We start from the raw sequence: 23,109 nt of genomic DNA, 5'->3' as shown, positions 1-23,109 counted from the left end.
GGTGGTCTAGGAGGTTCTTGGTTCTGGCCAGGTTGAGGGCCGGTCGACCTGCGCCTACCACCTCGTCCCCGCCTTCTGGGGAAGTCCTGACGCGGACAAGGAGGAGGAGGGTAGAACCTTTGTGGCTGGGGCCTAAAGGGCCTGCGCTGGGGTCCTGGGACATGCATCCCCAGGGAGCGCATGATGGTTCTCGAGTCCTTGAGGCTCTGCAACCGAGAGTCCGTCTTGTCCGAGAACAACCCGTGGTCCTCGAACGGCAGATCTTGCAGGGTCTGCTGCAGTTCTGGCGGTAACCCCAAAACCTGGAGCCAGGGACACGTCTCATGGCTATCCCAGATGCTAGTGTCCTGACGGCAGAATCCGCTATGTCCAGGGAGGCCTGTAAGGAGGTCCTAGCCATCTTTTTACCTTCCTCCACTAGGGCCCCGAACTCTTCCCTCGAGTCCTGGAGAACCAACTCTTTAAATTTACCCATGGAATTCCATGAGTTGTAATTGTACCGACTCAAGAGCGACTGTTGGTTTGTGGGTCTGAGCTGCAGACCCCACGCTGAGTAAACCTTGCGTCCAAACAGATCGAAGTGTTTACCGTCCTTCGATTTGGGCGCTGCCTCCTGCTGACCATGACGCTCTCTTGCATTCACTGAGGAGATTACCAGTGAACACGGCGGATGGTGTGTATAGAGGTACTCATGGTCTTTAGAGGGGACAAAGTACTTCCTCTCTACACCTCTGGCAGTGGGAGGGATGGAGGCTGAGGTTTGCCATATGGCATTAGCGTTAGCCTGGATCGTACGAATAATGGGAAACGCCACCTGGGATGGGGCATCAGCTGAGAGGATGCTCACCACCGGGTCCTCCACCTCCACTATCTCCTCAGCCTGTAGGTCGATGTTCCGTGCCACCCTACGCAACAAGTCTTGGTGGGCACGGAGGTCTATTGGAGGTGGGCCTGAGGCTGTTATACCCGCCACCGCCTCATCTGGGGAGGATGAGGAGGACGCCTCAGGGGGTAAAGGATCCATATGAGGGTCCGGCTCCAAGGGTCCCTGATGTGCAGGATCCCCTGCACCGGGGTCTGAGGCCTGCGTGGGTGTCAGCACTGGAGCCTCCATGCCCCCTGGGGGAGGATGGGAGATGGAGGACGTATCAGGGCAGGGCAAGTCCACGCTCGGAGATGGAGGGCGTATCAGGGCAGGCTTGCCCCTGGATTGCACAGTACGAAGGGCATGCGGTGCCGCGGGCTGAGATGGCGCCGGCTCCGTGAGGGCGATGAGGTCTTTCGCCGTTGCAAAAGTCTCCGGCGTAGAAGGGATACAGGGCTCAACCACAGGACGAGGCGGCGAGCCAGTCCTCACCGGACTCAACGGCCCTACACCCGGTGCTGGAGTCAACGGTGTTGACGATGCCTGCACCCTCTGGCGCTCCAAAGCTGGACGCGGCTCTACCACCGGTGCGGGGGGAGCCGGTGCCTGTTGGATGGTAGTGTCCTGGGTCTTGCGGGGTCTTTTATGTCCTGGAGACAGAGAACAGTGCCGAGGGGCTTGCGGCGGACGCGGTGCCGAGGGAGGACGGTGCGGTGGGACCTTATCCGCGTCTGCTCGCGGTGCAGTACCAGAGGGTGCCGCTGGGGTGCTGCGCACCGAGGTGCTCGGTGCCGGAGCTTGGCGCGCCAAAGGAGGATCTGGGCTAAGTGCCGCCTCCATGAAGAGCTGCTTAAGTCTAAAGTCCCGCTCCTTTGGTCCTGGGCCTGAAAGCCTTGCAGATCTTACACTTGTCCGTCTGGTGAGACTCCCCTAAACACTTCAGACAAGAGTTGTGAGGGTCTCCCGTTGGCATAGGCTTAGCGCAGGTTGCGCACGGCTTAAAGCCAGGAGCCTTGGGCATGAGCCCGGCTGCGCGCCGGGGGGAAAAAGGGGGAATAATAGCCCTCTTAACCACCGCTAACTAGTTATAACTAGTTATAACTACTCTACAAACTATTAACAACCAACTACTAATCTTAAGAATATAATCAACAACTATCTACAAGAACTAACGAGTAAAGCTAGGGAGAGTGGAGAACAGCTATGCCGCACTCCACAGTTCCAATGATCGTCACGGGCGGTAGAAGGAACTGAGGGGGCGCTGGGTCGGCTGGGGTATATATCCAGCGCCATGAAGGCGCCACTCCAGGGGGCTCCACAGCCCACCCACCGGGTGTTGCTAGGGTAGAAAATTCTCCAATGATCGTGCACGAGGCGTGCGCACACCTAATTGGAATCGATATGAGCAAGCACTCGAAGAAGAATAAGAAGATAACTTCATTTCCAAGTGTCACTTGCATGTCCACATGATTCTTTCTGGGAAAATACACTGATTTTTAACTACCCCTGTATGGAACATAGGTGAAGTCTAGCAAACTGTGTCATGTAGGTTCAGGAGACCATGTGTCCCAGAGGCTTGAGGCACACCCTTGTTGATGTTTTGGTGAGCCTGTAATTGGGTAATGAAGTCCACTATGATCTGGAATCTTTACCATAGGAAATACACTTTTGCTGACTTTGAATCCAGCAGCATCCCTATGTAATCTATGATAAGGGTTATAGTGAATGTAGGCCTTGTTTATTCTGAACTCCAGTGAGAACAGACTGAAGAATGTTTGAACTGTGCTACTTTATGGGTGATTTCTCTCTGATCAACCAGTCATTGAGATATGGGTAAATTTGTGTGCCTCACTTTCTTAAATGTGTTGCCAACACTTCAAGGCCCTTGGTGAATACTCAGTGCCATTCTACAAAGGGTAGAACCTGTACTGGTAATAAGTCTTTCCTACTAGGAATCACATGTACTTCCTGTGAGCCAGCTGTATAGACAGACACAAGTCAGAATCTTGGAATCAACGGACACTGCTGGCCAAAAGAATCTGAATTGAGGTGCATTGGGTGCATGCACACCAACAGTGAAATATATCTAGTCAAGCACTTGAAGAAGGTGGTCAAGATTTAAAGCCTGGGGACTTAGCTTCTGCCATGAGGCTGAAAGGTCTTGGTGTTGAGAAGACCCTGGGCCTAACTAAAACCTAACAAAAATGTGTGGGTTTTGGCTATATAAAAATAAAACAAAATAAGCATAAATAGTAATAAATACCTAACTACTATACAAAACACTGAATCTATAATAAAGGATTGTGGGGAAGGAGGTGGACACATCCTAAGTTCCGTCTCAGCTGCCATGAGTGATAAAAAAAGAAGTGAGGGACAATTGGGCCCATCCTTTATGCCCTCAGGGGGTGTATCAGAATATGTAGGGTGCAGGTGCAACCCCAATGGACACCGCTGGTCAAAAAAAACCCCAATCTCATGTTCATGGAGCACACATGCACCTTGAAGTAAGATCCATGTGCAAAAAAAGTCTCAAAGAAGAACATTTGGTTTGGGGATAATTACAACATCCCTGTAATGCATTTAACTCCATCTCAACACAGTTTTTGTCAGAAAATGTAAATTTTTTGTTTTAATTACAGTTTTCATATATTAACACTACATAAGAATGCTACCATGTGACATTTCTAGAGATGTTAAGATATGTAGTATCAATCTCAAATCACATTTTAAATGTATAACTTTCATGGCTAGATTCACCAGTATGCTCCAGCTGCTTTATGCCACTCTAGAGTAGCATAAAACAGCCTGAATATATTGGCCGGTTATGCTGGATTTAAAGTCACTTTGTTTTGCCAGATCACTGCAAAGCAGCTAGAGAGTATACCCCTTCCCTCCTTTCCTCCAATTCCCCCTACTTATTGCACTTCCCTATACTTCCCTAATACTCATACTCCTGTCTCCACCTCCCTCATGAATCCCTATGTAAACCCACATGCACACTCCCTTGTTTGTTACTCCCATCTACCTTCCCTGTTAAATAGATCTGGTGAAATAGATTACTTTTGAAAAGAAGTATTTAGTATTAATTGCAATTTTTACCATTAATTTTCATAACAAAGTTGATCTGTCAGCACAGGCTGGTGCATAAAATCTTCAGAGAAACCTATGAAGAATTTCTCTTTTTCCAAATGATCACCACTTCCCATTGGTCGCAATACAAGTGAGGTGATGTGCCTTTACAGATGCTGGCCATGACAAAAACACCACAACAACAAAAACTATCAACACAATCACATAACCACACCAAGGGCTGAAGTCATAAAACAGCCAAAGCGTCAATATAAAAACGAACCAATCTAACATTTCAAACACCAAAATTAAGGGAGAAATTAACAGCCAAATACAACAATCAAAAGAACAGAAATGAACAAATATGAAATATAGTTGCTGACAAATACCACACTATATAAATGGTTCTGATCCCAGCAGCTGGCCACTGTAAGAGGGAACTGAGGATGTCGGGCTCTGAATACATTTTACCAAGGGGACACCTGCCTTGCCCCAGCAGTCACTGTTCTTTTAGATGGCTTCAAGGTCAGCACAGGTATCACACATCTCACAAGTGGGGATATGGAAATGTAATTCTTAGATAGCATCTTCTTACTTTGCTAAATATAATATCACAAATTGCTTACCACATTAGGAATAGCAAGATGCACTTCAGCTTTTAGGAAAGAAAGAACCTCTTCAGATTTGCTTGTCTGAGCAAAAAAAGCTGTTCGTCCAAAGGTGCTGGTGCTGAAAATAAAATTGAAATACATTATATATACTTCACCATAAAACTTTTCAATTATAATGCCATCATCATTTGAGTTACTATAAAAGGAAATTACTTCCCTTGAAATTAGGCATCTCTGAAATCATTTTGGAGAATTCTCACCCCAGGATCTCAGCTCCGTAACAGAGGACAGACAGAATGCCCCTAGTTCTAAAAGTTTTTAATGTCGAAGGGTAGTGGTAGCAGCCAAGAGCACCACCATCCCCCCCCCAAAGATAGTCACATGTCACCCTGGACCGAGCCACTGGCCTTCCAGTCAGTACATGTTAAGTGTGACGGAAGGTTCCCCAAAATAAAGAAATCTGCTCACCAAGCATTTCAAGCAGGTCCTTCAATAGGGTGGAAAGTGAAATTGCCAGGATGATAAACCAATATAAAATGATCAACACATGATTAAAAACATACCCCAAAGACAAAAAAAATGAAAACAAGTTGCAAGAATCAGGACACGTTAAAACAGACAGTTTCCAAATTCTAAAATGCAATGGCGTCACCTGGAGTGGCGCACCCAGAGGGACAGCACTTGAAGAAGAACAGACAGTTTCCAAATTCTAAAATGTAGTGGCTAGGTGAGTGAGAAATCTGCAAGATGATATATTTAGTGAACCAGAAAAACTACTATGTAATTTCCTTCTCTCAAGATTCCATCTGTGCAGGGTGCCTGTGCTGAAATTCTGGCTCCACTGAAGTAAAAGCCAAAACTCCTATCGACTGCAATGGGGCCAAGATTTCACTTTGTAGCCAAAAGCATGAGTCATGTCCCCCCTCCCAAAAATATGGATAAAGCTGCAATAAGCACAATGATAAGACACCTCTTAAACATCCAACACAAGAAACTAGATATCTTAAAGTATCAGGGGGTAGCTGTGTTAGTCTGATTAAAAACCTCACTTCTTCAGATGTAAGAAGAAGTGAGGCTTTTACCCACGAAAGCTTATGCCCAAATAAATCTGTTAGTCTTTAAGGTGTCACCAGACTCCTTGTTGTTTTTCTAGATATCTTAAAGTCTGTAGGAGGAGACAGCAATTAGAAAGAACAAAAATACTGAAAGGAAATTGGCCAAAGAAAAAGAAAGAAAAAGCACATCCTGAACATTTTTGTTTTCTTGGCAGTGGTGGTAGGGCTATAGCGAGAATTTGGACTTCCCTACCTTGGAAATAAATTTTGGGTATGGGAAGCCGGAAACTTGAAGCCAAGCCCAAGCAATAATATTTTATAAAAATGGGAAGAATAGCTGTTTTATATATGTCTGCAATGGGAAGATCTCTGAAGGTAGGCAGTGACCAGATGTTATGTGTAGGAGTTGGATTACACAACCTTGTCAGCAGGGCCGTCCTTAGGCATACTCAACATAGGCAGCTGCGTAGGGCACCTGAAAATTTGGGGCACCACTGGGTCTTAGTGTCCACCCTTCTGGCTTTCCTAACCCTGTTCTGACCCTTCCTGCAGGCTCCCAAAGCTGGCTGCCTGGTGTCTTCCTCGGGAGGGGATCTAGTAGTTAAAAGTGAAAAAGCTTTCCAGCCTGCCAGACCTATTAGCACAACAGTGAAACTGTTAAAGAGCCATTCAAGGGGTAATGAAGCCATTTAACAGGCATTTGCCAAACCCCAGGTTATACTGTCAGTTTCTGAATTTACTGACAAAAACAGTTGTGCATTACTGTAATAAGGGACAACACCCCTTTCCTTCCAGATAGCTGGACAAAGAGTTTCCCTTTCTTTACTTCTGACTATCTGATGAACTAGTTTTAAGAGAACCCTCCAGCAAAATCAGTACCCTAGTAAGATATAAAATCCTTTGTTATGCCTAAAATCTTTGGAAACGTATTTTTTAAAGTTGGTGAAATTTCATAAACATGTCTATTGTTATGGAGATCGGACAAAGTAAATTAGTGTTCCCTTTTTCTAAAAGCAATGAACATTGTTATGAACACACTAAACCTCTGTGACTTAATAATTTAAAATAATGTCTTTGTTTCAGTGAGTTAAATATGTAGTAATCTGGAATGATTACTTTATGAAGGCTTAAGAGTACATTTAAAATATAAAATCAGCTTAGAAATACTGATTAAGAAAATGTAAAACAGAGAAGAGCTGCATCATGCATTCCATAATATTTAATGTTGTATTCAACAAGACAGCTGACTCACCCTTACTACAAAGTTTTTGCAAAAAAATGTCTGACAAATTTCAGGGCATATAAAAAAAACTTGTGACTGACATTTTTTATTCCCAAATTTAGTGCTTTTAATTAGGTACCTTCTGCATGTCTATTCTGCATGATGGAGAGGGTGTGGGGGTCTCTGCGGGGAACTGTGACTCTCCGCCACCGTGAGGCGGGCTGGGCGTCTTGTTATCCTTTGCTGTCTCCCCCCCACACACACACACACGGGCTGTGAGCTTGGGCTACCGTCAGGCATAGGGGCACCAGTTTAATAATACTGCGTAGGGCCCCATAAATCCTTAGGACCACCCTGCTTGTCAGAGAATTTCCAAAATCCATTTGTCTGAGGTTCAACTCCATGCCATCATGAAAAAAATAGTGATTCCTCAAGAAGAAACGGAAGAGAAATTAAAATCTATAAGTTTAGAAAATTCAAGAGTGCCCTTAGATTTGCTTCTTTGAGGAAGATTCAGAAATTGAACCATATAAAGACTTCTTTTTCTGATGTCTAGACCTCTATCTTCTAGTAAACAACTGTCTCATTGAGGAACCTGTGGACCAAGCTATAGTCTACTATTACTGTTGGCCCTTATGTTGAAAATGGAAAAGGGTCTTCCATAGGAAGGTTGGTATACAGACCAGGATTAATCAGGAATCCTTTAATTTCTAGAGTGCTAACTATCTTTTCACTGAACAACTCCAGTCTTTCCAAAGGGATATTTCCCATATTTTGTTGCATGAAATGGGGGAGAACCAATCTCCTAAGCAAGGACAGTTTCCCCAAAGTGTCTGCTGTGATTAAAGAACTGACCCAAATCTCTATGGATAGTTGATGCCATGTCTAGGGGGCATCTGAGATAACTCTAGTCTTGGAATCCTAGACTCTACTCCAAGGATTGCATCTGCAATCCAAGAAAACACTACAAGTGTTCTCCTTTTTCGTATCTTTGCCCTGAGTATGAGGGAAAGGAGTGACTCTGCATTGAGAAAAACTTTTATTCTCTTTTTGGTTTGTTGGCTGAGAGAGGAAGCAACTGTTTGGGTTGGGGCATTGTAAGCCACAATTGTTTCACCATCTTTTCTCAGAAAAGCAGGGATTCTTTGGACTTGGAAGCACAAAATATTTGCTTAGAGTGTTTATTCGCAATCTATGGATGAAGTGAGATCTAGCTCTTGGCTTCAGAGTTAGAGGTCACTGTTCTAAAGTCAAAGCACATGGCATTCACAGATACATCGGCTATGAAAACTGTCACCAGATGACCTTCCTTAGGATTGAAGGAAAATCCTGGTTGAAGGATTGAAGGAAAAAGCCTTTGTTAATCTGTCTGTCCATTGTTAGAATGTGAGCTATGTAAAGCAAGGTTAATTCTTTCTCCAATTTCCGGAAACCACCTAGTGTATTGTGAGTGCCACTAGAAAAAACAAACAAAAAAATAATGAATTTGAAATATGTTACACTGCCAAAACCTTTTATTTTGTCTATTGAAAACAGGAAGGTATATTAAAAGGTAGAAGGCTTGGTTCATGGAAAAAGGATGTAGCATCTGTTGGTACTAGAAGAAATGAATTACAATCAATTAACATAAATGCATTTTCCCCTTAGTCTTTCATATAAATTCTTGCTAACAAAGATAAAGACACTAAATGGATTTTCATAATACTACCTCAGTATTACTCTCTAAGCTGTTTTATTGAAGTACTACTTCACTTGCAACTTACTTTGAAACAAACATTCTTTTTTTAAGAGTATCCAAAGATAGCCGGGTGGCTTTCAACAGACTGTCTAGTAACTGATGACTGAAATATGCAACTACCTCTTTACATTCCTGCAACAAATAAAAATATTTAGATCCTGTACGCATATAATCAAAGAGAAATGTAAAAGAAGTAAATTGGAGAAGGTAAAATAAAGGAGAGAAAATTATTCTGAGTCACTCAATGAAGTTACATTTAAAAAAAACCTCATTTTAATAATCTGAAATAATTTTGCCTGCATTTTTAATTTCTTCTGCAATGCCTACACCACAGGAAATGCTACCTCAGCCAGAAATGGGAAATTTAGGACCCCCCCTTACACCATCTGAGAACCAACAACTAATTATGGGGAGTTGGTCAGGTTTTTAGTTTGACTAGCCAATGCCCAACAAGATCCTCAAAGGTTCTGGACCGACATTGCTTATTGAAAGAAATGTGGGTTGACATCATTTTATTTAAAAATTTAAACAAAAGTAAAATCAATAAAACAATCAAAGCTAAACTGTTAGTAGTAATATTAAACTAAAAATGGAACATTACAACAATCAAATCAATAAATTAGTTTCAATATTGGATTGGAATTTAATCATCAAATTAATTAAATGAAATTAATACCAAAATCAATGCTTATAAATTCTAAAGAGGATTCTAAAAAAGGTGGTTGAACATTTGGTTATAAATCCCAACTAAAGATTTTTACACCAAAGTCTATCAGATCTTTGGTTTAAAGCGGGTCCAGAGTTTAATACTGAAAGCAAATAGTTTAATGTCTAAACCACAACCCGAGAAACCAATTATAATGCTTCCTTCCTAGAATTCTATTCTTATATGATGGCTAACCTTTTCCTCCTTCTCCACAACAGAGATATTATAATACAGATTTTTAATGAAACACTCTTGAAAAGCAGAAGATCGGGCAACGCTTATTTACCAGAAATTACAGATAATTTAAAGTCTATCATCAAGACTTTTAAAGATAAAACTATTCATAATGGTGTGCCCTATGAGACAATATTTAGGGCTGTTTAAACTTGGGGAGCTTTCCTGTTTTGGTGCCTTCCCCTTGTGGTCTTTATGGTTGCTCAGACACAGATGCATGTACAGGCCTTCTGATGGGGGAAAATGGGAAATTGCCAAGGGGCCTGGGTGATTTAAAAGGGCCCGGGAGCCCTGGGCCCTTTTAAATTGCCCTGGCAGGCTGCAGAGCTCCTAGGCGCACAAGGGTGGTATCAGCGGTAGCAAAGGCAGCCAGGTGGCTTGGGGAAACCCTGGCCATGCCAGAAGAGTACCTGTTGATTGTTCTGCCCTCGGGCCCAGAATTGCTATCGGCGGGCCTGTGCATGTACATACTATACTTTTACATCCTAAAATTAAAGAATACACAAAGGCTGGGATGTTTCTCAGCTAATAAAAATAGAAAAAGGAAAATTAAGATACACCTCCCTCCAAGATATTTGAACTAATCCGGTGCAAGGCTATCAAGCTGGTCTAATCTGATTCAAATTAGGTCATCCTTAGACTTGGAAAAGTCCTGCCTAAATCAGCAATTTAAAAATATTTGGTATTTTGCATACCATAGAGACTGATGTCTGTTAACACCCAAAAATATCAAAAATACAGATTCATGAAATCACTTTTGAGAAAACTGGCATTGTTTTATCTGAATGAAAGACTTGAGATGACATTGGGTCACAAGATTACAGAATGTTCATCATAAAAGTCCTACAAAAATAGCTAATTGAAAAGGAAATCTAGCAACAACCAGTCACTCAGCATTCATCCATCAGCAACATTTAAAATAAGCTTGAATAAACTTATGATCAGTTATTAGTTTCATCACTTCCAGTTCCTTCTCAAAAACAAGGGATTTAGAGTAATTTTTCTATTTGGAAATTGGTCTATAAGTCAAACAACTTGAAGTCCAGAATCTTCATGTTGATAAAAAAAAGTTACTATAAAGTCCATGAAGATGAAACCCATTTAAAACAAAATGAAAATAAGTTTAATAAGGTTGTATAAGATATACTGTATAAGATATTCCTCTGACAGGCACTCTGGTCCTTTTGCCCAGGACAAAGGGACCAGAGAGAAGGGGTGAAGCTCTCACCCCAGATCTCTTACGTTTTCTTTCGCCAAGCTGTATGCTAGCTCCCCCAGCCTGGACACTTGAGGTACTACAGCCACACTGAGATCCCACACATACTGCCATAATAAAGAAGAAACAAAATACTAAGGAATTAAAAACTAAAAATTATCATTAAAAACACCTGTCTAACGAAGAGAAAATGTGTATTTAAATACAAAATTGAAACAGTTTTCTAAAAACATTTTCTCTCACTCACCCTTCAGATTCCATCATACCAAACTAGAAATGTTGCTCCCATGCTCTATCATGGAAGCTTAGAAAAACTTTTGTACATGCACAGGGTGGGTACTCATTTGGAGAATTATAGGTAAAGAAACTAATTTTATCTTCCTCTCATCTGGAAATCTGCTGCTATGTGAGTCCAATACTGATAGTAAATAGAAAACAATAAAATCATCCTCCAAGAAAAGAGAGGGAGGGAATAAAAGAGACACACACCCCAAACAATGAGGGACCAAATTACAAAGGTTTATTTTCCTTTTACTTTTTAGCTTTAAAAAATATGAAGGGTCTTTTCTTACAGGATACCAAGAAAGGTTGGAGATCCTTTTGTCCAAAAACTACGTGGATGAGGTTAAAGCATCTGTGCTGTACACAGTAAAAAAAAAAATATTAAAGAACAATTCATTTCATGGTATATCTCATTGAAAGATGCTCTGTGTGGCTCTGCCCATGAACAAACCAAGTGATTGACTGAGGAAGTCCTTTTTGCTAAGAGAAGTCTTCACTGGACAATTTGGAAGCCTGAAAAATAGCTTTCCTGTAGAAATAGTGGGTTTTGAAGCTTTACATCTATTTTATGTCACCATACAAAAACAGAGCATCATGCTTCCTGCACTTCACAGTTTTGTTTCATGCAAACAAAATTTTACTACCCTAGCCACATCCAAAGTATGTTACATTCTTCAGGTAGTGGAAGGACTTTAGGTCAGTTTTTATGAGCAAATTCATGATTTGGCTTAAGGACTACATTACCAGGGAAAAAATCAAATATGGCTTTTTGATAAATAATACCTCCATCTCCCAGATTCTTCTAGCAAAATTAATTGGCTTTCCTCTTAGTATCTTGGGGTTGACAAAATAAAGGGCCATTTCTACCACAGACTCAAAATAGGGCTTGGTGAGCATTCGCAGAATCAAATTGAAGGCTTTATGCTCAAACAGCTTCTAGATTAGAGGTGGCAGTGTCTTTGAGGGGAAGCTGGTTTTGGAAACTGGGAAAGGTGTGGTTGAAGTAATAAGCTGGAAATTGAGGAGATAGGCTGTAGAGCTTCTTGGGTTCAGACTTGGATGCACAAGTCAAACAAACACCGTATAGGAGGAGGAATTTTAAGAGGTCTTTAGTATAGAGGGGTAAGGGAGTGATCTCTTTCATACACATCAGGAGGAATAAATTACCCAAATCACACTGCATGCAAGAAGTACTGTAACTCCTTGCTTAATGTTGTAGTTATGTTCCTGAAAAATGTGACTTTAAGTGAAATGACATTAAGCGAATCCAATTTTCCCATTAGAATTAATGTAAATGGGGGAGGGTTAGGTTCCAGGGAAATTTTTTTCACCAGACAAAAAACTATATTAGATATATATACACACAGTATAAGTTTTAAACAAACAATTTAATACAGTACACAGCAATGATGACTGTGAAGTTTGGTTGAGATGGTGAAGTTAGAGGGTGAAAGAGGGTGGGACATTTCCCAGGGAATGCCTTACTGTTAAATGATGACTAGCACTTGGCTGAGCCCTCAAGGGTTAACACATTGTTGTTAATGTAGCCTCACACTCTACAAGGCAGCACAAATGGAAGGAGGGGAGACAGCATGGCAGACAGAGACACACACCCTTTGTGTGGGACAGAGAGAGAGATGCTCATTGCCCTTTTAAGTACGTTGATGCCACTCTAAGTACACTGCCTTTTTAAGTATATCAGGCAGTTGAGAAAGCAGCTGCAGCCAGCAAGCTCTCTCCGTCCTGAGCCCTGTCATGTCCCTACCCTGCTCTATATGGAGAAGGGATAAGTGGGGGGCAGGAGCAGGTGGGAGGGGGACACCCTGACATTAGTCCCCTTCCCCTACACCCCCCCACCCCCCCGCACAGCAAGCAGGAGGCTCCCAGGAGCAGCTCCAAAGCAGACGGCAGGAGCAGCACACAGCAGTGGGGGGATGGACAGCTGAACTGCTGGCAATTGATAGCCTGCTGGGTGGCTGCTACACAGGGAACTTAGGGGAGCAGGGAGCTGATAGGGGGGCTGCTGGTCCACCCTGGTTCCAAGCCCCCACCAGCTAGCTGCAACAAGCTGCTCTTCCTGCAAGCAGTGGACAAAGCAGGTGGCTGCCAAACAACGTTGTAAGGGAGCATTGCGAACTTTAAACGAGCATGTTCCCTAATTGATCAGCAACGTAACAACAAAACAACATTAACTGGGACGACTTTAAGTGAGGAGTTACTGTAATTGAAACCTTTCTGGATTTGAGCACAAAATCCAACAGGTTCTATGAATAGTATAAGATGAGACCACTCTGATTCCAACTTGTAAGTCACAGACTTTAAAGGTCTGAGTAAATGAGTACACTTCGATGAGTGAGCTCTTGAATGATTAAAATAATTCAAGACTGGAATAGACATCTAAAGAAGTTTGTGGAAATGCAGTTATGTGTTCCAGTATGAGATGAGATATATATTATCTTTCTTCAAGTCCTGGTTTATCCTAGCCACCCAGGCAAAAGGCATAAGTCAAAAGACCCATTAATGGGAATAGTAATGCATCTTTATAGGCCTTGTAATACCAGTGTCAGAAGCAAAACTTCTCTGCTCTCTTACTGGATAAGGTAGTCATGAGATCCATTTGAGGCAGGAATTATGACTCAGACTCTTTGGCCCAACTGTGATCTCTTTGCAGGAGTGGTGCAAAGGAAGCAGAAAGGAATGGTTACTTAATTCATGATAACTGTACATCTTCAAGATATATTGTCCACACAGATTCCACTCTTGATGTAGAGGCACCCAATGTGTGTGAGATTCGATTCTTTTGAGATATTAGTGTACTTTGGGCCATTCCTACACTCTGGCAGCCCTTGCAACCAGCTGAGGGTATAAAGGGCAGGGTGGCCTCAACTGCCTATCAGTTCCTTTGCCAATAAGAATCCAAGTGTCAGGACTCTGATTTAGCAGGGATGGAGGGCAAGTAATGGAAAATGTGAAGATAATACATCTCAAAGAACTGCAGTTACTGTGATATGAATAAATGTACTTTCTTCTAGAGTGATTATCCGCACTATTTTTGGTGACTAGCAAGCAATATACTGTTTTTGGACATGTCTAAGAGGGGTCCTACTAAAATATCAATTGAAAAACCACTCTACTAAAGTTTGCATCTGATCTAGAGGCCTGTACCAAGGCATAGTGAGTGGTGTAAGTATGGACTGAATTCCAAATCACCGCTCTACAAACCTCAGTCAAGGGAACATTGGTCAAAGACTGGCAGAAGCTGCCTGAACTTAGGTTGAGTAAGACCTTATGTGACCAGGTGAATCTTGCTTCATTAACCCATATCAAGAATGTATAAAGTCCAAAACCAATTTGGATAGTCTCTGTGAATAAATTGGTGATCCCCTTTCCATTTTGCAAATACAACAAATAGTCTTGGTGAGGTCTAACTAATCTAATCTTGGCCATGTAAAAGGACAATGTTCTAACCACATTTAGCGTATGAAGTTTTACTCTGGTCGGGGAAGAATGAGGTCTGGGGGGAAAAGGCTGGTAGATTACTAGATTGATTAAAGTGAAAGTCTGAGACAACCTTAGGCAGGAATTTAGGATGAGACCTCAGGGTGATCTTATCCTTGTGAAAGACTGTATGGAGGGTTCTGCCAGGAGGGCCTGAATTTCCCCTTTTCTCCTGGCCAATGTTACGACCAACAGGAAAGCTGTCTTCATGGAAAGGTGACAGTATCTGCAGGGAGCCATTGGTTTGAAGGGAGGAACAATTAAGCAAGTAGGCACTACACTGAGATTCCCAGGGAGCAAGGGGTTCTCTGATTGGTGGAAAGGCATAAGTCAGTCCCTTAAGAAATCTCAGTACAATAGACTGAGAGAATAATATGTGGCCCTTTGGTAGGGAGATGACCCTTAATCAAGCTAAAAGACATTCCTGACTGTTTTAGTGAGGAGTAAACAGTTCAATATATTTGGGACCATTGTTAGCAGAAGTGCTGCTGTTCAGACTACATGGAGAAAGGTCTCCTTTGGATTAGTAAATTTGTCTTGTGGAAGGCTTCCAACTCTGAAGTGAGAACTTTAGGATTGCCATTGAGCAATTCCTTTCAGCAGAAGTCAGTCAATCAGCACTCAGGCTGTAACATGTAGAGTCTGGGTCTGAATGGAGGACCTGACAATAGTCCTGAAACAGTAAGTCAAGCAGGGCCATTTAAGTGATTGGCTTCTAAATCAAAAGCCTCATGAAGTCTGAGTACTAGAGCTGCCTGGCCCAAGATGAAGCTATCAGATTGACAGTCTGAGTCTTATCCAAGCTTCCATAAGGCTTTGGAGGTCATGGATATTGTTAGAAAAACATACATGAGGTCTGCAGTCCAAGGGAAGAGGAAGGCAGCTGTGAGGGATCCTGGGCTCTTACCTCCTCTGGAGAAAAACCTCTGGCATCTGTTGTTGTGGCATGTCGTGTATAGATCTATCACCAGGTATCCCTTTCTGTGGAACGCATTTTGGACAATAAAGTTTGAGGGATCATTCAGGGTTTTCTGAGAGGTCTCTACTGAGCCAATCTATCACAGTGTTCTGAAGACCCAGAAGATGGAAAGCTATCACGGTGATATGAGGCTGAATACTCCAAGTTCACAGATGCAAGGTTTCTTTACTCTGCGGGAGAAGACAAGGCTCCTCCTCGCCTATTCATGTAATGCATGCCATGGTATTGTCTGTAGGCACTGGTATGGTAAGTCTCCATAGGAGGGGCAGCTAAAGAGCTCTGAGTTCTAGCATACTGATGTGAAGGAAAGTCTTGGGCATCAACCATTTCCCTTGAACCTGAAGTTGGTGTAGGCATCCATGATTAGGGTCTTTAATGGAAGGGATGAGAAGAACAGAACATCTGTGCATACCTGAGCCAACTGTGTACACTAGCCCTGTTGATCTCAAGACTCAGGGTAACAAAGAGGTTCTAGAGCCTTTTGAATGGAGCCAGTGAACTGCTGCAGGGGTGTACCCCATATCACCCAGTTGTGCAGGTAAAATAATTTGGATTCCTTGCCTTCTTAGGTGGGCTTCAATCACAGTGATAACTTTGGTAAGCACCCTTGGAATGGTGGACAGGCTAAAGGGTAGTACTTTGTATTTGCACTCAAATATCTCTACTGTAAACTGTAGCAATGTTCTGTGTGCCAGGACTATAGAGCTGTGAAAACAGGCATCTTGCAGGATGAAGCCATGAACCAGTCCAAAGGATCCAAGGCGGGGATAACAGAGGCTAAGGCGACCATCCTGAATTTGAAACTATGAATGAAGAGATTAAGACATCAAAGGTCTAGGATGAGTCTACATCCCCTTTTCTTCTTTTGGATTAAGAAATCTGGAAGTAAAAGTCTTTCCAGCTGAATTCTTGAGGTACCACCTCTACTGCTCCCAGCTGTAGTAAGGAGTTGACTTCTTGTTGCAAAAATTTTCTCATGAGAAGGGTCCCTAAAGAGAGATTGGGACAGGGGGGGAGAGGAGGACATGGGCTCAGTCTGAAACTTGATGGGATACCGCTTGTTCACAAATCTCGAGGCCCCACTGGTCAAAGGTAACAAGCAGTTGCCAAACTGAGTTGAAGGAGACGTATCCATAGATGCTCCAGCTGGGCTCTCGAGAATCACATCAATACTGTTTCTGGGCACTTGCCCTTGTTGTGGGGCTGCTGAGGGGGAGATCAATGAGTGCCTTTAGTGGAATCATTGTCTCTTCCTCAGTGGCTCTCAAAGATGTTCTTGAAACTGTTGAGGCCTGTATCTGAATGAGAACTGAGGCCACTGTTATTGATATTGCTTGTGATTCTGAGCTGGAACATGGAGATCCAGTAAACAGAGGGTCGTGCAGGAATTTTTCAGAGAACATAATTCTTCGTTAATGATATTGTTGAGAAGATCATTCCGTTGAAATGCTTAGTCCTTTATAGTCACTTGGACTTCACAAGGGATGCCAGAAATCTGGAACCAAGATGACCGCCTCATTGTCACAGCCATAGCTGTGGTCCTTGTCTCCATATCTGAAACATCAATCACTGTCTGGAGTGTTGTTCTGCTGTTGAGTTGACCCTCAGTCATAGCTGATCTTATCTGCTCTTGATATTGCTTAGGGAACATGTCCATCGGGGTGGGAGTCTGTCCCACAATAGGAAGTCATATTTTGCAAGTGCTTGATCATTAATTATTCTAAGTTGAAGGCTCATGAGAAGTAGACTTTCCAATCCAAGAGGTCCAGTTTCTTTGGAACTTTTTCTCTGGTCTGCTGTTTTTTGGCTCTCATGTATGGCCTGGACAACCCAGGACCGTTGTGAGTGGGGTGTTGTAAAAAATATCCGTAACTCTTAACTGGTACCTGGTATTTCCTGTCTGCATATTTGGAGGTCTCAGAGATAGATACAGAAGTGTGTCATATGGTCTGAGCAATAGTCCTTCATTAATAGATAGGGTCAGTCTACCTGACTGAGTGAGTTGTAGAATGTCCAACGCCTTGTGCTGTTTATTCTGGATTATCTCTAATGGGATGTCTGAAGCATCAGCTAATCTCATGAGGTTCTGAAAAACCTTCAGATTCTGACTCTTGATCCATGGTTCTGATCTCCAGTTTGTCACCTGCCCCATACCTCCTGGTATCCTGATCTGGCATGACTTTAGTTACCAATTTGTAGTTTTCCTCTCAAGTTTGTATCCTGACCTGGCTGATTCTTGACTCCTGTACCATGACTGTGGACCCCAGCTCTAATCACTAGGTCTGGCTGCCTACAACTTGGCTGTGACACCAGGACATCAGAGCCATCTGGGGAACCCTGGCCAACTTATATAATAAATGAAAATTCAGTTGGTAGACCAACTTTAGTCAACTTTGGAGAATGTGCAGACGCAGACTCTCAATGCAATAGTATGTAAGTACATGAGACCATGTGGTCCAAGCGTCTCACACATATGCAGATCATAGTGAAGGACTGGGATTTGAAGGACAAACAGCAGTGGCAAATTATCTGAAACTGCCAGAAACAGCCTTTCTATTGGTGCTGATACCAAAACAGATGACCAATTTGGTGCTGAAGCTGGAGGCACTGGATAAAGCATCAGCACAGAAGTCAAAGTCAGAGACAGTACCAATCTAGTAAACAGTGGTACCAAAGTTGGTGCCAAGGAAGCATTTTTATTGTCTCTCTGTGTGGAAACAAATACTTGGTACCATTGGTGGACTGCATGTAGAGGTTGCAGAACTGGATGGAACCAGAATGGCTGAAGGCAGATCTTAAGTTATAGTCTTGTGCCATTGGAAAACTTGGGACAGATAGGCCAACCAGGCCAATTGCCACTTGAAAGTCCTGTGGGGTCGGTGGCACCAAAAGGACCAGTGCTGAAGTCAAGTCTATTGGTACAGGACTCACCTGCCATCCCTGTAACAGTGTCGGAGTCGATGGTACAATACTGGTATAGTCCCCTCTTGGAACCAAGGAGACGTGGGATGAAGGCCGGGCTCTACCCTGTGCACCAGAGGAATCTTACCAGTGTTCATAGTATCTCTTTCAGGTAGAGGGAAAGTCTCTTGGCTTTGGCATGGCTGCTGTCTAGTTTATGGGCCCTCTTTCATGAAGGGCCTGTAGAAGAGGATCGATCCCTTCTCTTCTGTGGAGAGGAGTCTGAGTCAGAGGCCTGTCTGAGACTTGTTACCATTCAGAAGCCAGTTGTGAAGCTGGATGACCAGCCATAGCCCCAGTGCCAAAGAAGATCATATTACCTGCTGCTTGAGGTGCTGTTTGAGGCATAAGTCTCTAGAGATTTGTGTTCTTCTTTTAAAGGAACAACAAATACCACACCGCTCTCTGATATGCTGCTCACCAAGGCATAAGAGACCGAGCATGTGTGGATCTCTGTTTGGGATAGCTACCACTGGCAATGTTTGAGGCCAGTGACGGCATGCCACCAGGCACTATCCTCTTCTAAAAAACAAAAGTTACCAAACTATCACTAACTACATGCACTACTACAAACTATTACTAAAACAGATAAACTAACAATACTAGCAGATATAGAAAGAGAATTTCTCACTGCATAGTAACCATGAGGTAAACCGCACGGGGAGTTCTGACTCAGGCCACTTGAAGTGAGAAAGAACTGAGAGGGGTCAGAGCAGTGCTGCGCTTAAATAGCCTTGGAAGGGACCACCAGGAAGTGCATGGTGCACTTTACTACAGAAAACTCTCCAGCTCTGGGCATACACTTATCTAAGTGGAATACATGTGAACCAGTCAAAGAAGAATAGCCCATTTTTACCACAAAAGTGGGAGATGCTGGGCTACAGAAAGCATTAATGTTAGGAATTCCCTTGGTCTTCTGAAAACCTTCCAAAATATCCTCCCCCTTCCAGAACTGCTGATAGGCCAGAGCTAGAAGGAGAGAAATAGTCCACCCCTCCCTCTCCCCCGGCAAAAACAAACACCCACCCGGCTTGGAAGAGGGCACACAGATAAATCCCTGAGAAAATTCAGTTTGCCTTGATAAGAGCAGGCTCTAAATGGATATGTCTACCCAGCACACTGAGCCTGGGCTGTGGCTCAGTTTTGAGCCCAAGCCCCCCTTCCATTCACACACAAATCATTCTGACTGTGGTCAGCAAGCACTCACAATGCAGGTACTAGGACTCTGCTGGTGGGGGGCGGGGGGTGAGTCAGAAACTGAGTCCTGCTGTGATTCAAGTCCAAGCACTGTCACTTTGCAGTCTGGACACAGGTCAAGCAGCAGACCTTAGTCAGAAGGTCTGCCTAGCACAGTATGGACACATTAGCACAGCTCTTAGACCTGTGTCCAGCAACTGAAAATACAGTTTACAAAGTAGTTTGGATGCTCATATGCGGGCTTGGAAACACCAAATCCACATGCCAAAGACCTGGGCTTAGTGCACAGTGTAGACATACCCAATATGATTGTAGTAAGTAGGATGCCAGCAAGAGGAGCCAGCATTCATTTTGGGGATAAAATTCATAAGGATCTTGTGTCAATCTCTGAAGAAAGGAACAAAGGCAGGAAAGTCTAACAGTACTGGACTAAAGGAGTTAATAGGAAAATATCATTCAATCCACAGGACCCATGAGCACCATGCACCTGTACACAACCCAGTCACCACTCACCATAACACATTACCACTCACCTGCAGCTCTAACTCCTGCCACTAACATTAGCACTTAAGTTAGCACTTAAGCTTCAACTCCCTTCACAGTGGGAAATGAAAAAAAGAAGGTGGATGCCTTCCTGCACTGTCTACCAGAAAAATATAGGGGTAGACTTTCTGAAATGAAGGGGGCAGTGAGGAAATGAAGAGGAGGATAGGTAGCTGGTTGTACTGTGGGGAAGAGGAGAATGCTTGTTTGCCTGCACTAGAGGAAGCCTGTATGTTATGGCCTCTTATTATAGCACAACAACTTGGGCTGGTGCTCAGCCAGTACATCTCTGGCTCCCTTACGGAAAATGTGGTTAATGAAAGCCACGCTGCAGCATATAATACATTCTTTGAAAGATAAGACATTTTTAACCTTATGAACTACACTCAGAAGTTGTGTGTTAGCTTCAGTTACTCAATTATGAAAAATTAGGCACTTTCGGTTCAGTTCTAAAAATATTTGTTATGAAATTCATAAATTTTCTCTTTTTATAATGAAATACCTTTCTAAACTCATCTTCTTTCTCATTGTCCTCAGCATCCTCACTAAGAATACCTGAAGAACCATCAGTATCTCCCTCCTCTCCATCAGCCCCAAATGCCACATGTTTCCCTTCTACTGTAAATAAAAAACAATTAGAAGACAATACAAACTAAAATAGACTATAGAGTTATAACAAATATTAAATTATATAACTATTTCTTGTAACTTGAAGATTGTATTCTGCTTTAGAGCATGCTGGAGTCAATGGAAATCATTCCATTCACTTTAATTGGAGTTGGAACATGTGTTTGATTTTTCTCTTCACAGCTATGGCACATGGTGCTTTGTTAGCTTAAGGGTAACATATACAAATACATACATATATATACACATGCATATACACTAAAGTGATGCGATGTCCATTTGCTGAATTACAGAGCAATGTCATACATTTCTGATTGCCTCACTGCCGTTGGCCTTCTAAACTTCTTCCTTGGGGCTTATTTTAATATTCCAAATCCCTTCAAACAGCTACCATTTTAAAAAGATTAACCTGCCACCAAAATATTTCCTCCTTCTTCCCTAAAATGTGCCCCTTGTTGAAATGAAATACAGAAGGACATAGATTTTAACGCCAGATGGGACTGCTATGATCATATACTCTGATCTCCTGCATAACAAAGACTAAGAGGCACCTTTTATTTTTGCAATACATGCAGGCATAGTCAACTACAAAAACCATGGCATTCACCCCAAACCACACTTCTACCTGTCCATCAACAAGCCCATCTATAGGCTTCCCCCTGAACCGATCCAAATCCTTCTTCTGGAAACAGGGGAAGACCAGGCTCCGTGTCATGTGATTCTTATACCCACTTTACAACTTGAGAAGGGACTACGGATCTTGTTCTCTTAAAGGTGGAGGGGGAAAAAAAGTTTTCAGGGAATTGGATCCCCAGTGATTTCTGACTGGAGATGGCCTTGGCACGCCTCCCTAACTTGAGGAGAACTGTTATGTCCTTGTGGCAGTATCACAGGAGGAGTATCAGCTGGTGTTGGAAGACACAAAGACCTCCACAAATCTCCAGATTCTGAGCTAAGCAAGGGTCCATAGGCTGAGAACAATTGTGACAGAGCTCCCCTATTGGAGCTCCTAAGTTCATCTCCTCACAGATAGAGCACCTTCTCATCTCTTGCTTCCAACAAGGTGATGAAAATGGAAGAAAGGAACTCCATCTTGTTCAAGTAAAGAACCTTTTTTAAACAATTGCCTCAAGAAAAGGCAAAAGGCAAAGGGAGTGAGGTTGTGTACCATTGCTAGAGTTTGGCTTTAAAAGCTGGAAAATGGAAAGGAAAGGAAGGAGACCACATTTACTGGTCTGGAGGTGGATAATGGTGTGGCCAAGTCCCAAAGCCTTCATAGAGAAGTTTGATCTACTTCCAGAATACGCTGGAACAGAGATATAGCATGGATATGTCTCAAACTGGGAAAGAAGTTAGAATGCAGAAAGCCCAAATACATGTCCTAATACGAAGAAGGAATGCAGACCAGCCTGTAGTGAGGTGGTGTGGCTCCCCGTCGCCCCGGAGGGGGAAGAGCCCATCCGGAGGCCGCAGTGGGCGGAGCCAGGGAGCCCTGAGCCCACCCCTCAGGGCGTCAGGCGGCGACCCAGAAGCATAAAGGCTGGCCCTCAGAACTCAGTCAGGCCCCAGCCACCGAAGAGACCAGACGTCTCCAGCCTATCTCGGGGCGGGGAAACCTCCGCGGCCCGGGGCGGCCGCCAAGAGCCGCCGGGCCTGCCCTGCGCCCGCTACCCAGAGGAGCCGCCGGTCCTGCCCTGAGCCCGCTACCCCGAGGAGCCGCCGGGCCTGCCCTGTGCCCGCTACCCAGAGGAGCCGCCGGGCCTGCCCTGCATCCACCACCCAGAGGAGCCGCCAAGCCTGCCCTGCACCTACTATCCAGAGGAGCCGCCGGGCTTGCCCTACGCCCACTACTCGGAGGAGTTGCCGGACTTGCCGAACAATGCCTGGCCTGACGAACCCATGGTCCAGGACCCCCCGAGGCCGACACCAGCCCCAGGTAGGCCCAGAGGGGGAGAGTGGAAGTAGCCCGGGGGCAGCCGACCCCAGTCTGCCTGCAGCATTACCAGAGCCTATGTCAGTGTGTTGCAGCCAGGATCCCCACTGACTAAGCAGCGGGCCTTCTGCCACTGCTAGGGCCCCGGGCTGGGACGCAGTGGAGTGGGAGGGCCTGCGTCCCCCCTGCCACCCAACCTGTGGGTGGCAGTCTCCCCCTCTCCCAGGCCTGTTGAGGCTTAGGTTATACTGTTGCTCAGCCCTGACTGAGGGCCTGAGCGCCTGTCCCAGCGTTTGTTGCCCCGCCCTGACCTAGGGCCTGGGCCTAAATACTTTTTACTGTTGCTCAGCCCTGACTGAGGGCCTGAGCGCCT

The 23,109-nt window shown here is 43.9% G+C and overlaps 1 protein-coding gene across 1 annotated transcript in view; it reads right to left on the bottom strand.

Moving 5' to 3' along the window:
* Window positions 1–23,109, bottom strand: part of DNAH8 (dynein axonemal heavy chain 8) — a 595,636-nt gene that overhangs the window by 368,023 nt on the left and 204,504 nt on the right. The window contains exons 23-25 of the mRNA XM_065589982.1: window positions 20,679–20,794; window positions 8,586–8,692; window positions 4,561–4,657 (exon numbers count right to left, since the gene is read on the bottom strand). Of these exons, the coding sequence (XP_065446054.1) occupies window positions 4,561–4,657; window positions 8,586–8,692; window positions 20,679–20,794 (320 nt within the window). The remainder of the gene's footprint in view (window positions 1–4,560; window positions 4,658–8,585; window positions 8,693–20,678; window positions 20,795–23,109) is intronic.

The sequence above is a fragment of the Chrysemys picta genome, chromosome 3, assembly GCF_011386835.1.
Source record: "Chrysemys picta bellii isolate R12L10 chromosome 3, ASM1138683v2, whole genome shotgun sequence".
NCBI lineage: Eukaryota > Metazoa > Chordata > Testudines > Emydidae > Chrysemys > Chrysemys picta.
The sequence above is the reverse complement of the archived record's forward strand: the minus strand, read 5'-3'. Positions and strand labels throughout refer to the sequence as shown.